The 23219-nt window shown below is 41.7% G+C and overlaps 1 protein-coding gene across 1 annotated transcript in view; it reads right to left on the minus strand.

The window, feature by feature from the left end:
* LOC133138578 (deleted in malignant brain tumors 1 protein-like) overlaps positions 1-20126 on the minus strand; it is a gene marked incomplete at its 5' end in the record, with an annotated part of 212986 nt that extends 192860 nt beyond the window's left edge. Inside the window, 3 exons of the mRNA XM_061257458.1 lie at positions 483-800; positions 6795-7112; positions 19832-20126. Coding sequence (XP_061113442.1) covers positions 483-800; positions 6795-7112; positions 19832-20126 — 931 coding nt within the window. The remainder of the gene's footprint in view (positions 1-482; positions 801-6794; positions 7113-19831) is intronic.
* Between the last annotated feature and the right edge of the window lie 3093 nt (positions 20127-23219).

Here is a 23219-nt window from a genome sequence, read left to right on the forward strand (position 1 = left end):
TTGTTGATGTTTTTGATTGTCGTAGCAGAACAGAAGGATAATCCAAGAGATAGAAGTCGAAAATGAAACCAGTCAAAACACGGGAAATCAGACAGAGAAAACCACTGAAGGGTATGGCTAACACACAACAATTTTGGCAACGAGTAACAGAAACAGAGGGGTTTCAATACACAGATAACAAGGGGGAAATACAACCAAGTGTGCGAAACAATCAGGAAGTGAGACACTTAATGAACTGACAGGCAGACTACGGTGAGCACAGAGGGTAAGAAGAAACGAAAATGCTAAGAACTTAGACACAAACAGATAACAGAAAACACAGAACCTGACAATTAGAGGGATCTTCCGTTCAAATAAATGAACTCATAATGCAGAGAATGGCAAATGACATGAAGTTTTCGGTTGAATGCAAATACATTCATGGATATCAACAAACATTAAAATTGGAGATTATTTTGGACTGCAAGTGTGCAGATTCCTACCAGAGCAGGTGACCCCGGCGTCTTCATGGTGTCTGCAGTTGTGGTTTCCCCACCCACGGTGGCTACACTGGTGCAGAGCCACTTCAGAACCAGAACATCCCAGGTCATCCAGCGTGATTGGGCCACTACCTTGCCCAAAGTAAGCTTTTCCAGGGGCCTCTACAGCCTCCCCACAATCTAGCTGTCTGCAGACCACTTGGGCATCATTTAGATCCCACCTGTCATCACACACTGTCCCCCACTGTCCTGCGTAGTACACCTCCACCCTTCCAGAGCAGCGGTCAGTGCCGTTGACCAAGCGCAGTGAGAAGGAGCTGCCTGCAGTGGACACACATTAAAGAGAGCCCATGATAAAAAGAGACCATATAGCAGTTTTCATACAACGCACAGACCAAACACTGTACCTTTATTTCATACCACAGCCCAGGAATGTGAGTTTCATCATCCATTACGAACACCATTAAATATTTTCAACAATTCAGACAAAGAAGATTTGGACAAAAAACTCTTCCCACTTTATTTATAGGATCAATTATAGACAATGTAGGGACAATGAAGAATATTAAATATCCCATATCGCAGAAATTTATATTTTCCTTGCTATGTGGATTAAGGAGTTGAAGTTTCTATCAAAACAAGGTGAGAGTATCAAAACGCACAGTCCCCAAATAAATCCACACAATCCATATGAAAAAAATGTGCAAGTAAATTAGTTATCTTTATTAGGAACACCTGTACACCTACTTATTCATGTGATTATCTGGTCAACCGATCGTGTGGCAATGCATAAAATTATGGCAGTACGGGTCAGTGCCCAGTTGCATAAAACACCTTAAGTGTTTCCCTTAACTTCCTTAACTATTACCTGAGGGTGTTGCAAATAAACCCTTTAAACGTTTTTCTTAGGTAAGGGAAACAGTAAAGTTCTTTAAGTATTTCTCGAAAATGAAAAATACGGAAAACAAAAAAAAGAAACCAAATTGGACAGATGATGATAAGTATATACTGTTAGAGGAATACAGAAAAAGAAAAAAACATTTTAAAAAGTGAACAACGACCAAAAAACAAGATGTGGGAGGAAATAACAGATGAGAATAATGCTAGAAATATAGCTGTGAAGAGGACAATTCTGAAGGTTGTTAAAAAATACTAGAATATCCGTGTCAGCAAAAGAAGAATTGAGCAATTATAGGAAGAAATTCAGCAAAACCAGCTAGCCAGTTAGCTACCCTTCGATAACTATAGCAAGCCATATTCAAGTCAATAAATATAAATATCAAAAGTAACGTTAAAAAAAAAAATTGTATTAACGTTCAAAGCCCAAATGATCAGCCACAATTCTATGACACTATTGAAGCCAAACTAATGCAATAGTTTGATAGGAAGTGGACCGCCCCCAGCCGATTTATCGTGAGTCCACGAAAATGGTCACATTCTTGGGAAGGACTGGCTGGTTTCCCAGGCGGTTTAGGGAGTGGACTTAGTAGTGGACCACCTGAGCCGATGGAGTGTAGCAGAGTGAGAGTCATTTAAGAAGTAACTATGAAATATGAAATAAATGAGTATGCCTAATATAATCACTCCTCAGCAGCACACGGGAGGACGATGTTCCTATGTGTTTGAACCCACCGCTTCAGCCAGGTTACATTATGTTTGACCTCCCAATGAAATCAACATTCTGTTTCAGCAATGTTTCAAAGCAAAGTAAGCCAGAGCAAAAAAACAAATTCTGCACTGCTTTGAAACATTGAAGCAGAAAAACCACAGTGCAATTGAAAGTTGTAATATACATGCTAAGGCATGGTTCCATTGCATCAATTTCGCCTTCCAGGTTATTTGTGATCTCATAAATGGATTGACGTGCAAATCTATATTCAAGAATTAACTTTTTGTCTGTCATGTAGTGTAGAGGAAAAAAATGAAGGGACAGAAGCAGAATTTGCAGGGCTGCTGTGGGTTATTTGTATAAGCATAGGCATTTTAGCAATATTGCAGTCAGCTTGTTGTCTATGAATGACTGTACAACAGCTAATCATAGTTTGATTTAGCGTTGCCAGCAGTCCTGTAAAATATGTAATCATCCCATCATTTTAAAGTAGGCTAAAAGATGCGTTCTGTCATGATCTGTGTTTTCTGTCTCCGCGTTTTGCTTATTATTTCCCACTTTGCTTTCTATAGTTCTGTTTTCTGTTCATTTATTTCATTCATTTGTTTCTCCTGTTTCTCATTTCATGATTATCGTGCACACGTGATTATAATTTCCCCTCTGGAAAATAATTATTAGTTATCTGTTTATTTAAACATGTCTGTTTCATATGTAGGGTGGCACAGATGGTGCAGTGGGTAGCACTGCTGCCTCACAGCAAGGAGGTCCTGGGTTCGAATCCTGGTCGGCCGGGGCTCTCTGTGTGGAGTTTGCATGTTCTCCCCGTGTTTGCATGGGTTTCCTTCGGGTACTCCGGTTTCCTCCCACAGTCCAAAGACATGCAGGTTAGGCTGATTGGAGAGTCTAAATTGCCCATAGGTATGAGTGTGTGAGTGAATGGTGTGTGTGCTCTGCGATGGACTGGCGAACTGTCCAGGGTGTATTCCTGCCTTTCGCCCAATGTATGCTGGGATAGGCTCCAGCCCCCCTGCGACCCTGTTCAGGATAAGCGGGTTCAGATAATGGATGGATGGATGGATGTTTCATATGTTCAGTGCCAGATTGTAATGTGCTCCTGCAATTCTATCCAGCAGTTTCACAGTCTGATCTGCCTGTGTTTCAACCCGTTTCGTTAACCTTTACCACGATACTTTTGGATTATCCTTCTGTTCGTGTTTGACCCACTGTGCTTGGACTTTATTTGGATTTTGGTTTTTAATTTTTTATCTGCCAGTTTGGACTGCCTTCTCGTGAACAAACTTTTGCCTGTGCCCGCGACCATGTTTTTGGTTTCCTTTGCTGTGTCTGTTTGCCTCGTTTACGAACCCCTGCCTGGACTATTGATTATTAACAGTGTTACCTTCTACATCCCTGTTTGCCAGCAACTGGAAACTGTAAGCCACACTGCGGCTTTCTAGTGTTTTGAAAATCTTTATGATTTTAATATACATAAGACAAAATTTTCTGCTCATTTGAAGACTTGTAACTGACCGCTTGGTTTATTTCCTGTAGAAATATCGACTTTCCCCCTCGTGGCGTTAGCCTGAAGAGATCATGATGTTTTTGTGGGTGTGTCCAATCTTGCTGACTGGATCAACAAGAAGGGCCGAGTTGGGACGTTATAATTATAACGTTATTTTATCTTTACGATATTACTATTCACGAGTTGTTTTTGAAGACCTCACATCTTTGGAATACAGCACAATTGCACAGCTGTTCAGATTCAAACAACGCTAAAGTTCTGAAAATGAGCGTGAGGCAATGACAAAAGCCTCCTGTGGCAACACGCGATTAAAAGCAGCGTCCGTTTATTAGACAACAATAATAACAATAATAATAATAATAATAATAATAATAAACATTGTAGCCTATTTGCAAAGCGCTCTTCATTGTAGAACAATATGGAAAGTGATACAATTAGGCTACATTCTTTACCCATTTGTTTGTGATCACATCACTATCAAAGGTTATAACTGGTCAGATTTATTTTGAACTGAGCCTGAAATATTCAGTTGGTTTTCCCTGGCCATTCAATTGAACGTGACTGAGATGAGCCTGGTGGTACTCATTTAGATGAGGTTAAACTGCGGCTCCGGCAGCCGTAATCCTGTACGCACTGTGCGTCCTTTTTTTATGATTCTGTTCGTGTTTTATTGGGTTTTTTACATTCCATCTCAAAAATAAGCAGGTCCTGTCCTTGGATTCTTTTTTATTGAATAATGTGCTTGAGATGTATTTTTGGCTGCGTCCACTGTAACGTTACCCACTCAAACCTATATAGGCCTATAGATACAGTGGTGTGAAAAAGTGTTTGCCCCCTTCCTGATTTCTTTTTTTTTTTTTGCATGTTTGCCACACTTAAATGTTTCAGATCATCAAACAAATTTAAATATTATTCAAAGACAACACAAGTAAACACAAAAAGCAGTTTTTAAATGAAGGTTTTTATTATTAAGGGAGAAAAAAAATCCAAACCTACATGGCCCTGTGTGAAAAAAAGATTGCCCCCTAAACCTAATAACTGGTTGGGCCACCCTTAGCAGCAACAACTGCAATCAAGCGTTTGCGATAACTTCCAATGAGTCTCTTCAGCTTGAGGTCACGAACAGATGACCTCAGGATTTTTTGGTAGACAGCAGAATTCATGGTTCCATTTATCACATCAAGTCTTCCAGGTCCTGAAGCAGCAAAACAGCCCCAGACCATCACACTTTACTGTTGGTATGATGTTCTTTTTCTGAAATGCGGTGTTACTTTTACGCCAGGTGTAATGGGACACACACCTTCCAAAAAGTTCAACTTTTGTCTCGTCAGACCACAGAGTATTTTCCCAAAAGTCTTGGGGATCATCAAGATGTTTTCTGGCAAAATTGAGACGAGCCTTAATGTTCTTTTTGTTCAGCAGTGGTTTTCGTCTTGGAACTCTGCCATGCAGGCCATTTTTGCCCAGTCTCTTTCTTATGGTGGAGTCATGAACACTGACCTTAACTGAGGCAAGTGAGGCCTGCAGTTCTTTGGATATGGTTGTGGGGTCTTTTGTGACCTCTTGGATGAGTCGTCGCTGCGCTCTTGGGGTAATTTTGGTTGGCCGGCCACTCCTGGGAAGGTTCACCACTGTTCCATGTTTTCGCCATTTGTGGATAATGGCTCTTACTGTGGTTCGCTGGAGTCCCAAAGCTTTAGAAATGGCTTTATAACCTTTTCCAGACTGATAAATCACTTTTTCACACAGGGCCATGTAGGTTTGGATTTTTTTTCTCCCTTAATAATAAAAACCTTCATTTAAAAACTGCATTTTGTGTTTACTTGTGTTGTCTTTGACTAATATTTAAATTTGTTTGATGATCTGAAACATTTAAGTGTGACAAACATGCAAAAAAATAAGAAATCAGGAAGGGGGCAAACACTTTTTCACACCACTGTATATATATTTTTTGAATACTTTTTAATGTTTAATTCTTGCTCGTGGAAGGAGGATAAGCAAAGTAAGAATTTCATTGTATGGTGTAACCGTTGTATTTTACTGTGCATATGACGATAAAACTCTTGAATCTTGAATCTTAACGTCGTAGGTTATTGCAGGATCAACATTTCTGGCGCTTAATTGTGACGTTGGCAAAGTTGGATTTAGCTTACCAGTATCTTGTGTGTTAACAAGTAAATAAGTAGCCTAGAAATGAGCAAATGAAACGTTGGGTTAAGGTCTTGCCTGTAGAAAAAAATCCTCTCGCAGTGAGTAGCCCACATACCGAACTACAATGACCAGCTCACACGAGTGCACAACTGCACGCAGCTCAATTTCTTAATGTTGCCTTGGGAAAGAGCCAGTCTATCTATTCCAAGTCAGATCGCTCACATCAACAAGCAATAGAGCACAATAAATATGGAGTCAAAGCAGTTATAGATCTAATTGCCGTTTGCGAACAGCAAAATATACCCATCCGGGGCCACACAGATGAGTGTAGTAATTTTCAGGTGCTTCTGAAATATCGTGCTGAGGCTGATGAGTTGCTGAAACAGTATGTTGAAAATGCACCAGCTAACGCCAAATGCTGTAGTCATCAAATTCAGAACGAGCTGATTGAGATATGTGGAAGACAGATTCAAGACAAAATTCTCTGCAAATGCAGGGATGCCAAGTGTCATCAGTGGCTGATGAGATGGCTGATATTAGTAACATTGAGCAAGTGGCCCTTGTAGTTTAGTACGTGGACTGTTCTGGCAGCTACTACTTTTTATATTTTTAAAGATCATTGTATTCACACCTTAAGCTGGCGGTCGGTAAACACAATTTTAAAACCCTCATCTTCATCCACAATAAGCTTAATCTAAATATTCTCACTAGTGTTGGTTACTTTCTGGAATCTCTTGCACACTACGAATTTCTCTCACAAAAACAGCCACACCCCCACCTCTCTTAGGAGATCAGTCCTTCCTAATTAAGTCTAATCTAATGAACAGTCTAATCAACTGTACTTCGCTCTGTATAAGAGTGTCTGCCAAATGCCAATAATGTAATGTAATATCGCAGGAAAAAAATAATTGAACTAATAATGCATTGAATGGTAAATGTAGGTGGATTCAGCTGAATGCAAATACATTCATGGAAATCGACACACATTAAAATGACAGCCCGGCTTATAATGTAAGCATGCAGATATTCCTACCAGAGCAGGTGACCCCGGCATCTTCATAGTGTTCACAGTTGTGGTTTCCCCATCCACGGTGGCTACAATGCTCCAGAGACTCTTCAGAACCAGAACACCTCAGGTCATCCAGTGCAATCAGGCCGCGACCTTCCCCAAAATGGGCAAATCGAGGAGCATGCACGGCCTCCCCACAGTCTAGCTGTCTGCAGACCACATGGGCATTGTTCAGATCCCACAGGTCATCGCACACTGTCCCCCACTGTCCTGCGTAGTACACCTCCACCCTTCCAGAGCAGCGATGGGGGCCGTTCACCAAGCGCAGTGAGAAGGAGCTGCCTGCAGTGGACACACATTAAAGAGAGCCCATGATAAAAAGAGACCATCCAGCTGTTTTCATACAACTAATGCACACACCAAAACATCCACTGTCCCTTCATTTCATACTACAGCTGACACATGTGTATACATTATTCATCATACATTTGTTTTTAACCACTTTGCTTTTGGTACAGGTTTCCACAAGAGCAATTGATCAAATGATCATATAAGGCATAAAATAATAAAATATTCTAAATGTTTCCTCATTATTTTATAGACCAATTCAGATCTCTCAAATAATAAATATTTATTTAATGGAAACTGTATGCTGTAGTTATTTAAAAAAAAAATTTTCTTTGTGTCCCTTAAATCAATTTCAAACTTGAGTTTGTAGTTTTTCTCCTTTAAAAAAATAACCAACATTTGCATTGACATCACTTTCATAATTTTCATTGGAGGGAACTCAATAGAGAAAACTTTTTAAAAATGTTAAAGTTTAAAACCTGTTCATGTGATACAGTTCATGTTAGCGAAACCTTATTCATTCACAGTCCTACAGAGGGCTAACATACAAACATGTCCATCCTGTTCAGTCCCCGAGGACCACGCCTCCTGGTGAAGCAGGCACATGCCTGGCCTGTGTTTTGCATTAGTCCAGGCTGTTAAATGTGCACTCCTTTACACAGTAGAGACCGGGGAAGTACCAGAGAGAGCCATACACGTGTTTGTGTGAGTTGTGTTTGTGTGAGCTGTGTGAGCTGTGTTTGTGTGAGTTGTGTTTGTATGAGTTGTGTGAGCTGTGTTTGTGTGAGTTGTGTTTGTGTGAGCTGTGTTTGTGTGAGCTGTGTTTGTGTGAGTTGTGTTTGTGTGAGCTGTGTTTGTGTGAGCTGTGTTTGTGTGAGCTGTGTTTGTGTGAGTTGTGTTTGTGTGAGCTGTGTTTGTGTGAGTTGTGTTTGTGTGAGTTGTGTTTGTGTGAGCTGTGTTTGTGTGAGTTGTGTTTGTGTGAGCTGTGTTTATGTGAGTTGTGTTTGTGTGAGTTGTGTTTGTGTGAGCTGTGTTTGTGTGAGCTGTGTTTGTGTGAGTTGTGTGTGTGTGTGAGTAGCTAGCGATGCTGAAAAACTGCTGTTTTGGTTTTATTTGCCTTCTTTAGTTTAGTTTGTTGTTTTACCCTCACAGGAGATTGTTTGTTTACAGGCTGTGATCTCTCTTGCTCTCTCTCTTCTTCCCGGTCCTGTGATGATATAATAAAACGCCAATGCAATCCGGACTTTCGATATCTCCCTGTGTCCAACTTGTCTATCCTCTCAGCTTGTGATAATGTGTTACAAGTAGTGTGCTTTATTAATGATTCAATGGAATCAACCAAGTCTTACATTTTTCAAATAAGACATTTATTTCCCCAAAAACATGTTTCACAATTATTGGCACCCCTGGTTAGACCATTCCTCTGATCCCATCCCCTCTCGGCGTGGTGATGAAATCTACAGCAGATTAACATCACTAAATCACTGGTTGTCTGTTTTGTGCCCTGCAAACAGTGTTGGCTTCATAGACAATTTGAGTACCTTTTGGTAGAGGCCTGGTCTTTTGAAAAGAGATGGTATTCACCCCTTGTGGGAGAGTGCTGCTCTTCTCTCTAGTCTTATAGTCTCAGAAATTCAATTTCTTGACACACCAGAGCCAAGGCCCGGCCGCAGACCTTCTGTCTTACACAGATTTCTGCTTGTTCCCAAGAACTGCTGCCCAGGTTTCATACTATTGAGATAGTGTCTGTGCCCTGACCTAAATTAAGCCTTTGCTAAAAAGCCAATCAAGGGTGTTTGTATGGCTAATCTAAAATAAATCAAACCCTGTCAGTCTACTCAGAATGTGGCTAACCAAACTGAGCTAAAATTTGGATTGATTAATATCAGATCACTAGCTCCTAAAGCAAGTCTTGTAAATTAATTCATTACAGATCATCAAATTGAAATCCTATGCTTAACTGAAACTTGGCTTAAAACTGATGAATATATTGCCCAATATGAATCACCCCTCCCGGTTACAGTTACACTCATGTTCCATGTCTGAGGTGTTGCTGCTGTATATAATTCCAATCTCTATGCTAATTTGAAAACTTTGAAGTGCTTGTTCTCAGTTTTGCACATCCAGACAAAAGCACATCCACCTGTCAGTTTTGTCCTTGCAACTGTATACAGGCCACCAGGGCCATACAGTGGTTTCTTACTTGAGTTTGCCGATTTCCTTTCCAGCTTCGTTGTTAATTCAGATAAAGTAGTAATTGCAGGGGATTTTAATATTCACATGAATAGTGAAGGTCATCATCTCAGATCAGCATTCCTGTCTGTCATTGAATCTATTGGCTTTGATCAACGTATACATCAGTCCACATGTTCCCATAGACATACCCTCGATCTGGTCTTAACTTATGATGCAGAAATAGCAAATATAGCAGTCATGCCTAAAAATCCTGTGTCATCAGACCATTATTTAATTACTTTCCAAGTCTGTCATGTGTCACCAGATCCTGCTTTCTATTTTAGCCATAAGCTTTCCTCCAGGACTGCAAATGCTTTTATTAATGAGCTCTCAGGCTCATTTGTGTACTGTGGGGATTTTCTTGGCTCCAGCCAAAATGCATACACACCGACAACATAAAATAACATACTTTGCAAAACCCTGGATACTATCGCACCTCTTAAGAAGAGAAAAGTCTGCCATGAGAAATTAGCACCTTGGTACAACGACTATACTCGTGCTCTCAAGCAAGCTTCATGCCAACTTGAGCGCAAATTGCAGGTATTCCTCTATGCCTGGAAAGACAGCCTAATAACCTATAAACATACTCTCACCACAGCTCGTTCATCATATTTCTCTTCCTTAATTGATTAAAATAGAAACAATCCTGGGGACCTGTTTAACACGGTTGCCAGACACGTTTCTTCAGGTGGCCTATCTGATTTATTGAATCTATTTTACTCCAATATAGCTCATTGAGTTTAATACCATAGTTAATTCTTCAAAATCTTCTCCTATCCCAACAAAGCGTTTGAAGGAGCTAGTGCCAGTGATTGGAGTCCCACTCCTACATATTGTCAATGCTTCTTTAGCATCTGGACACATACCACAGACTCTTGAACTTGGAGTCATCAAACCACTTCTTAAGAAGCAAACCTTAGATGTGAATGACTTGTCAAACTACAGGCCCATTTCGAACCTCCCGTTCCTGTCTAAAATACTAGAAAAGGTCATTTCAAAACAACTTCATTCAAACTTGTTCATATCTGCACCCCAATCATATATTGGAAGTTTTTCAATCTGGTTTTAGACCCTTCCACAGCACTGAAACAGCCCCACAGCCCAAAGTACTCAATTACCTATTTCTCGCTTCTGACAGTGGCTACATCTCTGTACTTGTGCTTCAAGATTTAAGTGCAGCATTCGAGACAGTTGATCACCTCATCCTGTTGGATGGACTTGAAAATCTTGTAGGCCTCCGTGGACAGACTCTCTTGGTTTAGAGCATACCTATCAGACCATTTTCAATTTGTGCATTTTAACAATGACTCCTATCAATCCAGGGTTAGATATGGAGTACCACAAGGATCTGTGCTTGGGCCCTTGCTGTTCTCTCTATATATGCTTTCCCTGAAACAAGTTATTTGCAAACATGGCATTAACGTCCACTGCTATGCTGACAACACACAGTTGCATCTAACCTGAGGAGGTTTGACTGATACATATGGAAGATAAAAAATGGAAGCTTGTCTTAAAGACATAAAGAAATGGATGAATCACACATTTATTTTGCTAAACTCAGATAAAAAAGAGATAATGGTAGTGGGGCCCAAGTCCCTGAGATGTAAATTATCTGATGATATGCCAAATATTGATGGAATTTCCATCACCTCAAGTGCTGTTATCAAAGACCTTGGTGTTACTTTTGATCCAGATCTTGCATTTGATACACATATTAACAACATCTCTCGGGTTGCTTTTTATCACTTGAGGAATATCTCCAAAATTCTGAAGATACTGTCCCTAAATGATGCAGAAAAGCTATTCCATGCTTTGGTTACCTCAAGATTAGATTACTGCAATGCTCTTTTGTCTGCATGTGCAAATTCCTCTTTGAAAGGGCTCCAGCTAATTCAAAATGCTCATATTCTTACTAGAACAAGGAGATTTGAGCACATCAGCCCAGTGTTAGCTTCACTTCACTGGTTGCCTGTTAAATTCAGAATAGATTACAAGATACTACTTCTGACTTGTAAAGCCTTACATGGGCTTGCCCCTCTGTACTTAAACGATTTACTTCATCCTTATACTCCCTCCCGAATACTCTGTTCGCAGGGTGCAGGCCTCCTCGTGCTGTCAGTGGATCATTGTTGGTAGTGCTGTGTTAAGCATAACCAGTCATGGTCTGGTGGTGACTGTCTCAAGCCTGCCATCATGGCTGTGTTGGCCACAGCCTCTGTTTCGCTTAGCTACGCTGCCATAGCCTTATTCTGCCAGGGTTCTCCTTATCACATGCAGGCACCTCTCCCTCCTGTGATTGACCAATAACCATCTGAATCCTAACAATGTTACTTTCCTCTTCTCCCCAACTTTTCCTGAACACCTCCTCCTGGCCCGGAGCTCCAGCCCAAGACCAGCTGTGCACGTCCCTCCTGCCACTGCTGATTCAGCTGTAGCACCAAGCCTGTCCCCTTGCCTGATAGTGCCACCCACTGCTGATTCAGCTGTAGCACCAAGCCTGTCCCCTTGCCTGATAGTGCCACCCACTGCTGATTCAGCTGTAGCACCAAGCCTGTCCCCTTGCCTGATAGTGCCACCCACTGCTGATTCAGCTGTAGCACCAAGCCTGTCCCCTTGCCTGACAGCGCCACCCACTGCTGATTCAGCTGTAGCACCAAGCCTGTCCCCTTGCCTGATAGTGCCACCCACTGCTGATTCAGCTGGAGCACCAAGCTTGTCCCCTTGCCTGATAGTGCCACCCATTGGTGTTCCTGCCATCCCTCTACGTCATCTCTGCTTCAACTTTTTAATTGGATATTTATATACATTTATTAATCTGTTTGTATTCTTTCAACAAACCAGTGTCAACCACAGATGGCTTCCTCTATTGAGTCAGGTTCCGCAAGGTTTCTTCCTGTTAGCCAGGGAGTTTTTCCTTGCCACTGTTGCCCTACGTGTACTTTTGGGGACTGATTTCTCTGTAAAGCTGCTTTGTGACAAAGGCCCTTTTTTAAAAGCACTATACAAATAAAAATGTATTGATTTATTTATTTTTAAAAGCATTTTTCTGCATTGTCAGTAGAGGGTGCCAATAATTCTGGAACTAACTATATAAATTACGACTTGCATTCGTTGCGGCAAAGAATGCACATACATGCAGTCCGTAAGTATTTGGACAGTGGTACAATATTTGTTCATTTTGCAGTGAACTCCAGCACATTGGATTTGAAATGAAACAATGAAAACTGTCACCATTCATTTCAAGGTATTTACTGCCTCAGGAGGCAGGCGTGGATATATCAGTGACTCCTGTCCACAGAAGACTTCACAAATACAACTACAGTCGTGTGCAAAAAGCCTTTCACAATTCATATCTAAGTGAAGCGAACCTGACCTCTAAATGGTTAAACATGATATATTTCTTCACATTTTAAAGCAAGATTACTTTTCATTTAAATTTTTGACAGTTTCAAAATAATAAAAAGGAAAAAGGCCCTGTGCAAAGGTTTGGGAAAACCCTGTAAGTTAGTACTTTGGGGGCGGCATGGCTCAGGCAATAAGAGCAGTTGTCTGACAGTCGGAGGGTTGCCGGTTCGATCCCCCACCCGGGCTGTGTCGAAGTGTCCCTGAGCAAGACACCTAACCTCCAAATGCTCCTGACGAGCTGGTTGGTGCCTTGCAGGGCAGCCAATCGCCGTCTGTGTGTGAGTGTGTGTATGAATGGGTGAATGAGAAGCATCAATTGTACAGCGCTTTGGATAAAGGCGCAATATAAATGCCAACCATTTACCATTAACTTTGTAACTCCTCGGGCACCTATAACAGCTTGCAAATGCTTCCTATAGCCTGCTAAGAGTCTTTCAATTTTCACTTACGGAATTTTTCCTCATTCTTCCTGGAAAAACAATTTTTTTTGGCCTTTCTATATGTACAGCATGGTTGAGATCTCTCCACAGATTTTCAATAATAATCAAGTCTGGGGACTGTGGTGGCCATTCCTAACCTCTCTTCAGCTTAAAACCTGTGTTTGCTACTATTTTTTGCAACTCTTTTGCAGAGCATTTCTCACCAGGTCTCAGGCCATTCTGTCTGAAATCGTTCTTGGTCTTCCAGACTTGACTTTGACTTCAGCTGTTCCATTTATCTTCCATTTTCTAATAATGATTCTGAAAGTGGAAGTACAGTGGCAAGAAAGAAAAAGTATGTGAACCCTTTGGAATTACTTGGTTTTCTGCATTAATTGGTCATAAAATGTGAGCTGATCCCAAGTATAGACTAACTCAATGTGCTTAACCTAATACCACACAAACAATTATAACATTTTGTGTCTTTATTGGACACCTCCATTAAACATTCACAGTGCTGGTGGAAAAAGTAAGTGAACCCTTATGCTAATGACTTCAACAAAAGCTAATTAGAGTCAGGAGTTAGCAAACCTGGAGTCCAATCAATGAAACGAGATTGAGTTGAGTTTTTTTTTTTGAGTTTGCTATTCACAAGAAGCATCTGCTGATGTGAACCATGCCTTGCAAAAAAGAGATCTCCGAACAATCAAAAATTGTTGACTTGCATAAAACTGGAAAGGGTTACAAAGTAATCTCCAAGACTTTAGGTATTCACCAGTCCACAGTTAGACAAATTGTCTACAAATGGAGACGATTTAGTACTGTGGCTACTCTCCTTAGAAGTAGGCGCCCCGCCAAGTTGACTCCAAAGGCACAACGCAGAATGCTCAGTGAGGTAAAAAAGAAGCCTAGAGCAACAGCTAAAGGCTTGAGGGAATCATTGGAACTGGTTAACATCTCTGTTCATGAGTCTACCATACGCAAATCATTGAACAGGCATGGTGTCCATGGCAGGACACCACGGAGGAAGCCGCTCCTTTCCAAAAAAAACATCACTGCACGCCTGAAGTTTGCCAAAGAGTACCTTGACACTCCACAACGCTACTGGGAAAATGTTTTGTGGACTGATGAAACCAAGGTTGAATTGTTTGGGAAGAACACGCAGCGCTATGTATGGCCTAAAAAGGGCACTGCATACCAACATGAAAACATCATCCCAACGGTGAAGTACGGTGGATCATGATTTGAGGCTGCTTCGGGGCCTGGACCGCTTGCCATCATCGAGGGGAAAATGAATTCTCAAGTTTATGAAGTTATCCTATAGAATAATGTCAGGGTGGCTGTCCGCCAGCTGAAGCTCAGTAGAAGTTGGGTGATGCAGCAGGACAATGACCCTAAACATCAAAGTAAATCTACTACAGAATGGCTTCAAAAAAAGAAAATCCGCCTTTTGGAGTGGCCCAGTCAGAGTCCAGACCTGAATCCAATAGAGATGCTGTGGAATGACCTCAAGAGAGCTGTTCACACCAGACATCCTAAGAATATGGCTGAGCTGAAGCAGTTCTGTAAGGAAGAATGGTCCAAAATTCCTCCTGAACGTTGTGCAGGTCTGATCAGCAGCTACCGGAAACACTTGTTGGAGGTTATTGCTGCCAAAGGAGGTTCGAGCAGTTATTAAATCCAAGGGTTCAATTACTTTTTCCACCAGCACTGTGAATGTTCAATGGATGTGTCCAATAAAGACATGAAATATTATAATTGTTTGTGTGGTATTAGGTTAAGCACATTGAGTTTGTCTATACTTGGGACTTAGATGTAGATCAGATCACATTTTATGACCAATTAATGCAGAAAACCAAGTAATTCCAAAGGGTTCACATACTTTTTCTTGCCACTGTAGGTAGTTTGAAACATTGAGCGAGTTTTTGTAGCCTTCTCCTTATTGGTGGAAATCTTCATTCAGAAATCCTTGGACAACTGTTTAGAGAAACCCAAGGTTGTTAATACTAAACAGAACAGCCACTGCAGTTGGATACTTTAGAAGGCATGGAGTTACTTCAGAATAAAAAGCCCTGGAGTTATACTCACCTGACTCAATGAAGCCCTAACGAGTAAATCTAGTAATCTTTTTGAAAAGTTAATGTTGAAAAAAAAGAAAAAGCAATCTTGCTTTAAAATGTGCAGTTCAGTCTCATGTTTAACTCTGTACAGGTTTACAGTTCAGGGTTGCTTTCTATCACATACAGATTAATTCTAACAGACATTTAAACCAGGGGTGCACAAATTTTTGCACCTCACTGTATGTGACACTGCGATATGCAAACCACTAGTTAACTGCAAAAACAGGATGGCCAGGTTACAGTTTTCTAAGAAGTAATTAAAACAGTTTTGTAAAACGTTTGATTGAATTGGTCAGAGTGATGGCAAGAGCCAAGTGTGCCGGTTAAAAGGAACTGCCCAAGAATGAAAGCACCTCCTTCATCTGCGAAACATGGCATAGTTTGGACATGTATAGCTGCCACAGGTGCTGGCTCACTTGCCTTTATTTATAATGGAACAGCTGATACAATCAGCAGAATGGATTCTGAAGTGTACAGAAGTGCTCGAGTTCAATCAAATGCCTCCAAAATCATTGGACAGTGCTTCATCCCACAGCGAGGCAGTGATCCCAAACATACACCAGTGCTCTTTTTCTTCTTAATGATGTTCCAAACACACACCCGCTTCTCATTGGCCTCTACTGGCTTCCTATTGCCGCACGCATCGGTTTCAAGGCCCTAGTGTTGGCATTTCAGGCTGCTAAGGGGACTGCCCCACCTTACATACAATCCTTGACCACTCCCTACTCCCCAGCTAGCCACTCCGGTCTGCCAGCTCTGGTCGCCTTATGGTTCCCTCTCTACGTGCACCTGGCGGTCGAGCTGCACGTTCACGCCTGTTTTCCGTTCTGGTTCCTCAGTGGTGGAATGACTTGCCTACCACTGTCAGGACAGCAGAATCCCTCCCCCTATTTCGACGCGGACTCAAAACCCACCTTTTCAAACTCTACCTTAGTCCTCCCTCCTGATTTCCCCCGCCCCTCCTTTCTGATATCCCTATCCTTGTCTAACCCCCCCAAAAAAATTAAAATAAATGTGCACTTATGATGACGACTATGTTTAGAACAGCATTCCATGTGTATTTTCCTAGTTCTGGATGTGGTGCTTTGACTTGTGGTAGAACCTATGCACTTGTAAATCGCTTTGGATTAAAAGCGTCTGCCAAATGACTAAAATGTAAATGTAAACACCAGTGCTCTCTTTCTTCAATGATCCCAAACATACACCAGTGCTCGCTTTCTTCTTCATGATGTTCCAAACAGTGTGTTTTGGTAAGGATATTTTTTGGCCTATGTATGTTTTTTCTTATTCCTCAGCAACATTATGTATTAAAGGGATGTCATCCCTATAAGGATCGCCCAATGTGGATGTTAATACCCTTAAAATAAATGTGGCAGTCTGCACTTTAATGTAAAATGGTAAATCTAAGGCACTGTTCAATAGATGCTTCTCATTCACCCATTCACACCAATGGTGATTGGCACCTATGCCAGGCACTAACCAGCTCATCAGGGGCAATTGGGGGTTAGGTCACTTGCTCAGGGACACCTCAGCACACCCAGGGCGGGATCAAACCGACAACCCTCCGACTGCCAGACCACTGCTCTTACCTCCTAAGCCAATGTCGCCCCTAATGCCATATTCATTGTTTAATTTCAAAACTAATGTGCTGAAGAACAGAACCAAAATAACAGAAATTGTGTAATTGTCCAAATACTTACGGACTACACTGTAGATTTAAATGAGGAGGCGACCATCGGGGCAGTGAAACAAACTTCACATTGCATTAAACGTTTGCACAGTACTGTATGTAATGAAATGGAATGCAGTATCAAATCTCAGATTCAGTGTCGTGTCTGTAGTGAGATTGGGGTTCCATGGGATGTGTGCCCAAAGGGGCTGCCACTCAAGTCCAAAGCCACACCCAAGAATAAAATGGCAATTTCTGTAGGTGATCAGTTCATTGAAGCAGTATTTAAGAGTGCAAACTGGAATGGATGAGTTGCTTGGGGGATGAAATCAACTGCACTGTGTTACATGGTATTCAGAAGACCAGGGAAATGAGGTGAGATGGTTTCATGTTTTTGTTGCCTTAATGTCTTTTTACTTTAGTCTGGTAAACTGCTTGACTTATTCAGACCCTTTCACTTTTTGCACACTTTACTGTGTTGTAGATTTCATTTTAAATGCCTAAAATGGTCAGAAATGTTTGCAAATTTATTAAAGAGCAAAACCTGAAAATGTTCATTTACATACATATTCAGACCCTTAATTCAGAACTTTAAGAATTGCTTAAGCAGCAATTACAGCTGTGGGTCTTCTTGGGTAAGTCTCTATGAACGTTGCACAGCTGGATTTGGGTAGTTTATCTCATTCTTCCTGGCAGATCCTCTCAAGCTCTGTCCGATTGGATGGGAAGCATCTGTGAACTGTCATCTTCAATTCTCTCCACAGATGTTCTATGGGGTTTAAGTCAGGGCTTTGGCTGGGCCACTCTTTCTGTCTTTGGCCGGATTCATCCTTCCCTCAATTCTCCCTGTTCCTGCCACTGAGAAGCACCCCTATAGCATGATGGTGCCATTGCCATATTTCATGTTGGATTGCCACAGCAAAGGGTCTGAATACTTAAATGAGAGATTTTTTGGCCTTTTATCATGGCCTTTTATCCATTTAAAATTAAATCTACAACACAATAAAGTGTGCAAAAAGTGAAGGGGTCTGAATACTTTCTCAAGCCACTGTAAGCTTAGTTAGGCCTGGGACATGGGCTAGGTACAAAATAATTAAATACAATACCTCACTTGCTGTTTTTTTTAGCTGCATGTCTCAAGTGTTTGGTTCCTTTGTATTGTGTGGCACACCCTGCACAGAATTCTACACAGTCCTATTCTCATGAACACAATGATTGGTTCATCCTGAGTTGTAACGAATATGATTACGTAATATGATGCCCATAGATGTAAAATGTGAATTGTCTTTAAATTATTCTTTGTTCAATGTGCAAGGCCTGGGTGACTTAACTTTCATTCTAAAATTAAAAAACATACTCACAAACCTTTTCAGACTCCTACCCTCCCCCTTAAATGCAAAACTATCATATCACCACTAAAGACAAAGTCGGGATGTGGTCAAGGTAAAAAAGGGCTTCATTTAAGCATAGATACGGGTTAAGCATAGATATGGCTTGCATAGATATGGGTTAAGCATAGATATGGGTTAAGCATAGATATGGGTTAAGCATAGATATGGGTTAAGCATAGATATGGCTTGCATAGATATGGGTTAAGCATAGATATGGGTTAAGCATAGATATGGCTTGCATAGATATGGGTTAAGCATAGATATGGGTTAAGCATAGATATGGGTTAAGCATAGGTATGGGTTAAGCATAGATATGGGTTAAGCATAGGTATGGGTTAAGCATAGATATGGGTTAAGCATAGATATGGCTTGCATAGATATGGGTTAAGCATAGATATGGGTTAAGCATAGGTATGGGTTAAGCATAGATATGGGTTAAGCATAGATATGGCTTGCATAGATATGGGTTAAGCATAGATATGGGTTAAGCATAGGTATGGGTTAAGCATAGGTATGGGTTAAGCATAGATATGGGTTACGCATAGGTATGGGTTAAGCATAGGTATGGGTTAAGCATAGATATGGGTTAAGCATAGATATGGGTTAAGCATAGGTATGGGTTAAGCATAGGTATGGGTTAAGCATAGCTCAATCCAACATTGAGCTCTGTGTACACATTTCCGTATGTCGTCTCTATCTGACGAATATTTGTGGCACTAAAATGAAACATCAGGGATTACAGCAATGTTAGTGACACCTACCGCTTCAAGAGGAAAGCAAGTTGTTGAAGAACAATTCATTCTGTTCTGGATAGTGTATAATAAATTAGATTTAAATGAACTTAAATAAACAATATGCCCCATAATGAGCCCCATTGACTCACTGTAGGAAGATCTAGATTCTGCATTCTGGTTGCTGGCAGTGGAGCCTATGAAGGAGGAAGAGTGTTAATTAGAATGGCCTTCGGTGGCAAACAGTTTAAATCTATGCGATATACATTCACAATCATGATTCCTTCATTTTACAAACAAAAAAAGCATGCATCTGCTATTTCATCAAAATACTTGAATGGATTCCAGTCATTGATACACATGCACATGTTCCCCTGTCCCCTCACCTGTCTGCCATATTTTGACGATTAATTATTTTGTCTGAACAGGTTTTCACTTTCTTGAGTAACCAGTTTTGGCTCCATCTTTCCCTCCCACCTTTCTGATGCAGCCATCGCTCCCCCCTGAGCCCTCTCACCAGCACAGACCACGCCCCTGAGCCCAGACCACGCCCTGAGCCCAGACCACGCCCTGCAGCCTCTCACCAGCACAGACCACGCCCCTGAGCCCAGACCATGCCCTGAGCCCAGACCACGCCCATGAGCACAGACCACGCCCTGCAGCCTCTCACCAGCACAGACCACGCCCTGAGCCCAGACCACGCCCCTCAGCACAGACCACGCCCTGCAGCCTCTCACCAGCACAGACCACGCCCACGTCCTGGGTGTGGTGGCAGTTGTGTTCTCCCAGCTCTCCGCTCCGGCACTCCAGCAGTGACGCCTCCTGGCCTGTGCATTGCAGATCATCCAGGGTAATTGGACCAGCGCCCACACCGTACCAGGCTTCTCTCAGAGCACTCTCTGCCGCCCCACAGCCCAGCTCCCTGCAGACCACCTGGGCATCAACCAGGTCCCATCCATTATCACATACCGTCCCCCACTCTTCTGCGTAGTACACCTCCACTCGCCCAGAGCAGTTATTGGGCCCGCCAACCACACGAAGCGTAGGGCCAGCAGCTACAAAAACACAACAAGCGCTAGCTAAATGCACAGACACACTTAATTATCTAAGTTGAAATATAGCAGTGACAATGTGCGTCGGTGATAATGTGCGTCAGTGATAATGTTTGTCAGTGATAATGTGCGTCAGTGATAATGTGTGTCAGTGACAATGTGCGTCAGTGATAATGTACGTCAGTGATAATGTTTGTCAGTGATAATGTGTGTCAGTGATAATGTGCGTCAGTGATAATGTTTGTCAGTGATAATGTGCGTCAGTGATAATGTGTGTCAGTGACAATGTGCGTCAGTGACAATGTGTGTCAGTGATAATGTGTGTCAGTGATAATGTGCGTCAGTGACAATGTGCGTCAGTGATAATGTACGTCAGTGATAATGTTTGTCAGTGATAATGTGTGTCAGTGATAATGTGCATCAGTGATAATGTGCGTCAGTGACAATGTACGTCAGTGATAATGTGCGTCAGTGACAATGTGCGTCAGTGATAATGTACGTCAGTGATAATGTACGTCAGTGACAATGTGCGTCAGTGATAATGTACGTCAGTGACAATGTGCGTCAGTGATAATGTACGTCAGTGATAATGTACGTCAGTGACAATGTGCGTCAGTGATAATGTACGTCAGTGATAATGTGCGTCAGTGATAATGTGCGTCAGTGATAATGTGCGTCAGTGATAATGTGCGTCAGTGACAATGTGTGTCAGTGATAATGTGTGTCAGTGATAATGTGCGTCAGTGACAATGTGCGTCAGTGATAATGTACGTCAGTGATAATGTTTGTCAGTGATAATGTGCGTCAGTGATAATGTGTGTCAGTGATAATGTGCATCAGTGATAATGTGCGTCAGTGACAATGTACGTCAGTGATAATGTGCGTCAGTGACAATGTGCGTCAGTGATAATGTACGTCAGTGATAATGTACGTCAGTGATAATGTTTGTCAGTGATAATGTGCGTCAGTGATAATGTGTGTCAGTGATAATGTGCATCAGTGATAATGTGCGTCAGTGATAATGTACGTCAGTGATAATGTACGTCAGTGACAATGTGCGTCAGTGATAATGTACGTCAGTGATAATGTACGTCAGTGACAATGTGCGTCAGTGATAATGTACGTCAGTGATAATGTGCGTCAGTGATAATGTGCGTCAGTGATAATGTGCGTCAGTGACAATGTGCGTCAGTGATAATGTGCGTCAGTGATAATGTGCGTCAGTGATAATGTGCGTCAGTGATAATGTGTCCTTGGTAAATTCGGTCAGTGATGACGTGTGCTAATGAATCAACAGAACTCACGGGACACTGAAGGTGTAGGTTCTGTGAGAACAGAAAAAAGAGCACAAATTGGAAAGTGAGTTAACGCTCATGACTGTCAAAGCTGTTTCTATAATAATAAACAACCATCTATGCAATTAATATCAGTTTAGTCTGGTTTTGAAACACATCTTCCCGAGGTAAATCTACAGTCACTCTTAATTATCTAAGTTCAAATAAAGCAGTTAACATGCATCAATAACAATGGGTGCTGGTTATAATGTGGGTCAGTGATTGTGCCAATGACAATGTCTGTAAAAATGTTGAAGATGTTTTTCAGTGATAATGTGTGTGATAGTGGGTGCTAGTGATAATGTGTGTGATAGTGGGTGCTAGTGATAATGTGTGCTACTAATGCAGGTCAATAATAATTTCAGTCAGTGATAGTGTATGCCAATGATAAATTTGGTCAGTGATAATGTGTGATAATTATCCAACAGAACTCATGGGACACTGAAGGTGCAGCTAAAAGAGCATGAAAAAGACAACAGTGAGTTAGCATGTGTTTTATCACTGTCAGAACAGTTTCTGCAACAATAAACAACCATCTATTAGATTAATATCACATTGGCCTGGTTTTGAAACACGCATTCTGTGGAAGACCATGTAGACTTAAGGGATGATAATCACATGCGTGCTTGTGTCTGCTTGTTCAGATAAATTTGGTTTGCCTAGCCGTTCGATAAAGATGTTTTGCTTAAGAGTTGATTTGCCCAGAACAAGAAGAATACATACATGGCTAAAACAACATAGAATGTGCCAAGTGTACAGTTTTGACATTTAAGTCAGAGTACATATATCAGAGAGCTTGCTGCTTTGTTTGAGAGAAAGCACTGTGCGGATGTATTATGAATTCTATCCTTGCTGCATGTAATAAAGAGTGCCTTATGACTTAAGATTTTCCTTCTACCCCTCCCTGGGCTCACCTCTGCAGACTACCCCTGCGTCTTCCTCATGCACGCAGTTGTGGAATCCCACGAAGTGGGAGCGGCAGTCCCTCAGGGAGCGCTCTGCCCCTGAACACTGGACGTTATCCAGCAGGATGGGAATACCCACGCCTTGTCCAAACCAGGCTTTCCGCGGAGCCTCGCTTGCCGACCCACAGCCCAGCTCCCTGCATACAACCCCGGCGTCTGTCAGATCCCAGAAATCATCACACACCGTCCCCCACTGCCCCTCGCGGTTCACCTCCACCCTCCCAGAACATCGGCCGCTTCCGCCCACCAGCCGTATGTCCGCAGCACCTGTAGAGAACGAGGGGACAGGAAAAAAATAATTTCCTGCAAGAAAAGGCTTTAAAATCTACCTTTGTTTTTCTCTGTAACATTGCTGCTGGGGGAGAGTTACTGGATTAAGCCACACACACACTGGGCCTCAAACATGCATACAATCAAAATTTGTGCACTTACGAACGTGTCACAAATATTTTGGCATTCTTTTTTTTTCCCTTATTGTTCTTTGGTAAGAAATTTTTGGAAAAATGTGTAAAGGCATACACAGAAAATATTTCCGTTTATAATGTTTTCTTATACGTGCAAAGGAATTTGAAGTAGTTACAGACCTCATTAGCAATGGAGTTAATGTTTACAGATCATCATAGTGAGATGCTGGGCTGAGAAGCACATAAGTGTCAGGTCTCTGATGATGATCCTCTCTGATCGAAATAACAAAGGTGTGTAAGGAGCATACCAGTGTGTAAGGAGCATACCAGTGTGCGGACTTCCTTCTCTTCAGCAACAAATGTTTATCAATATAGT

The sequence above is a fragment of the Conger conger genome, chromosome 10 (assembly GCF_963514075.1).
Source record: "Conger conger chromosome 10, fConCon1.1, whole genome shotgun sequence".
NCBI lineage: Eukaryota > Metazoa > Chordata > Actinopteri > Anguilliformes > Congridae > Conger > Conger conger.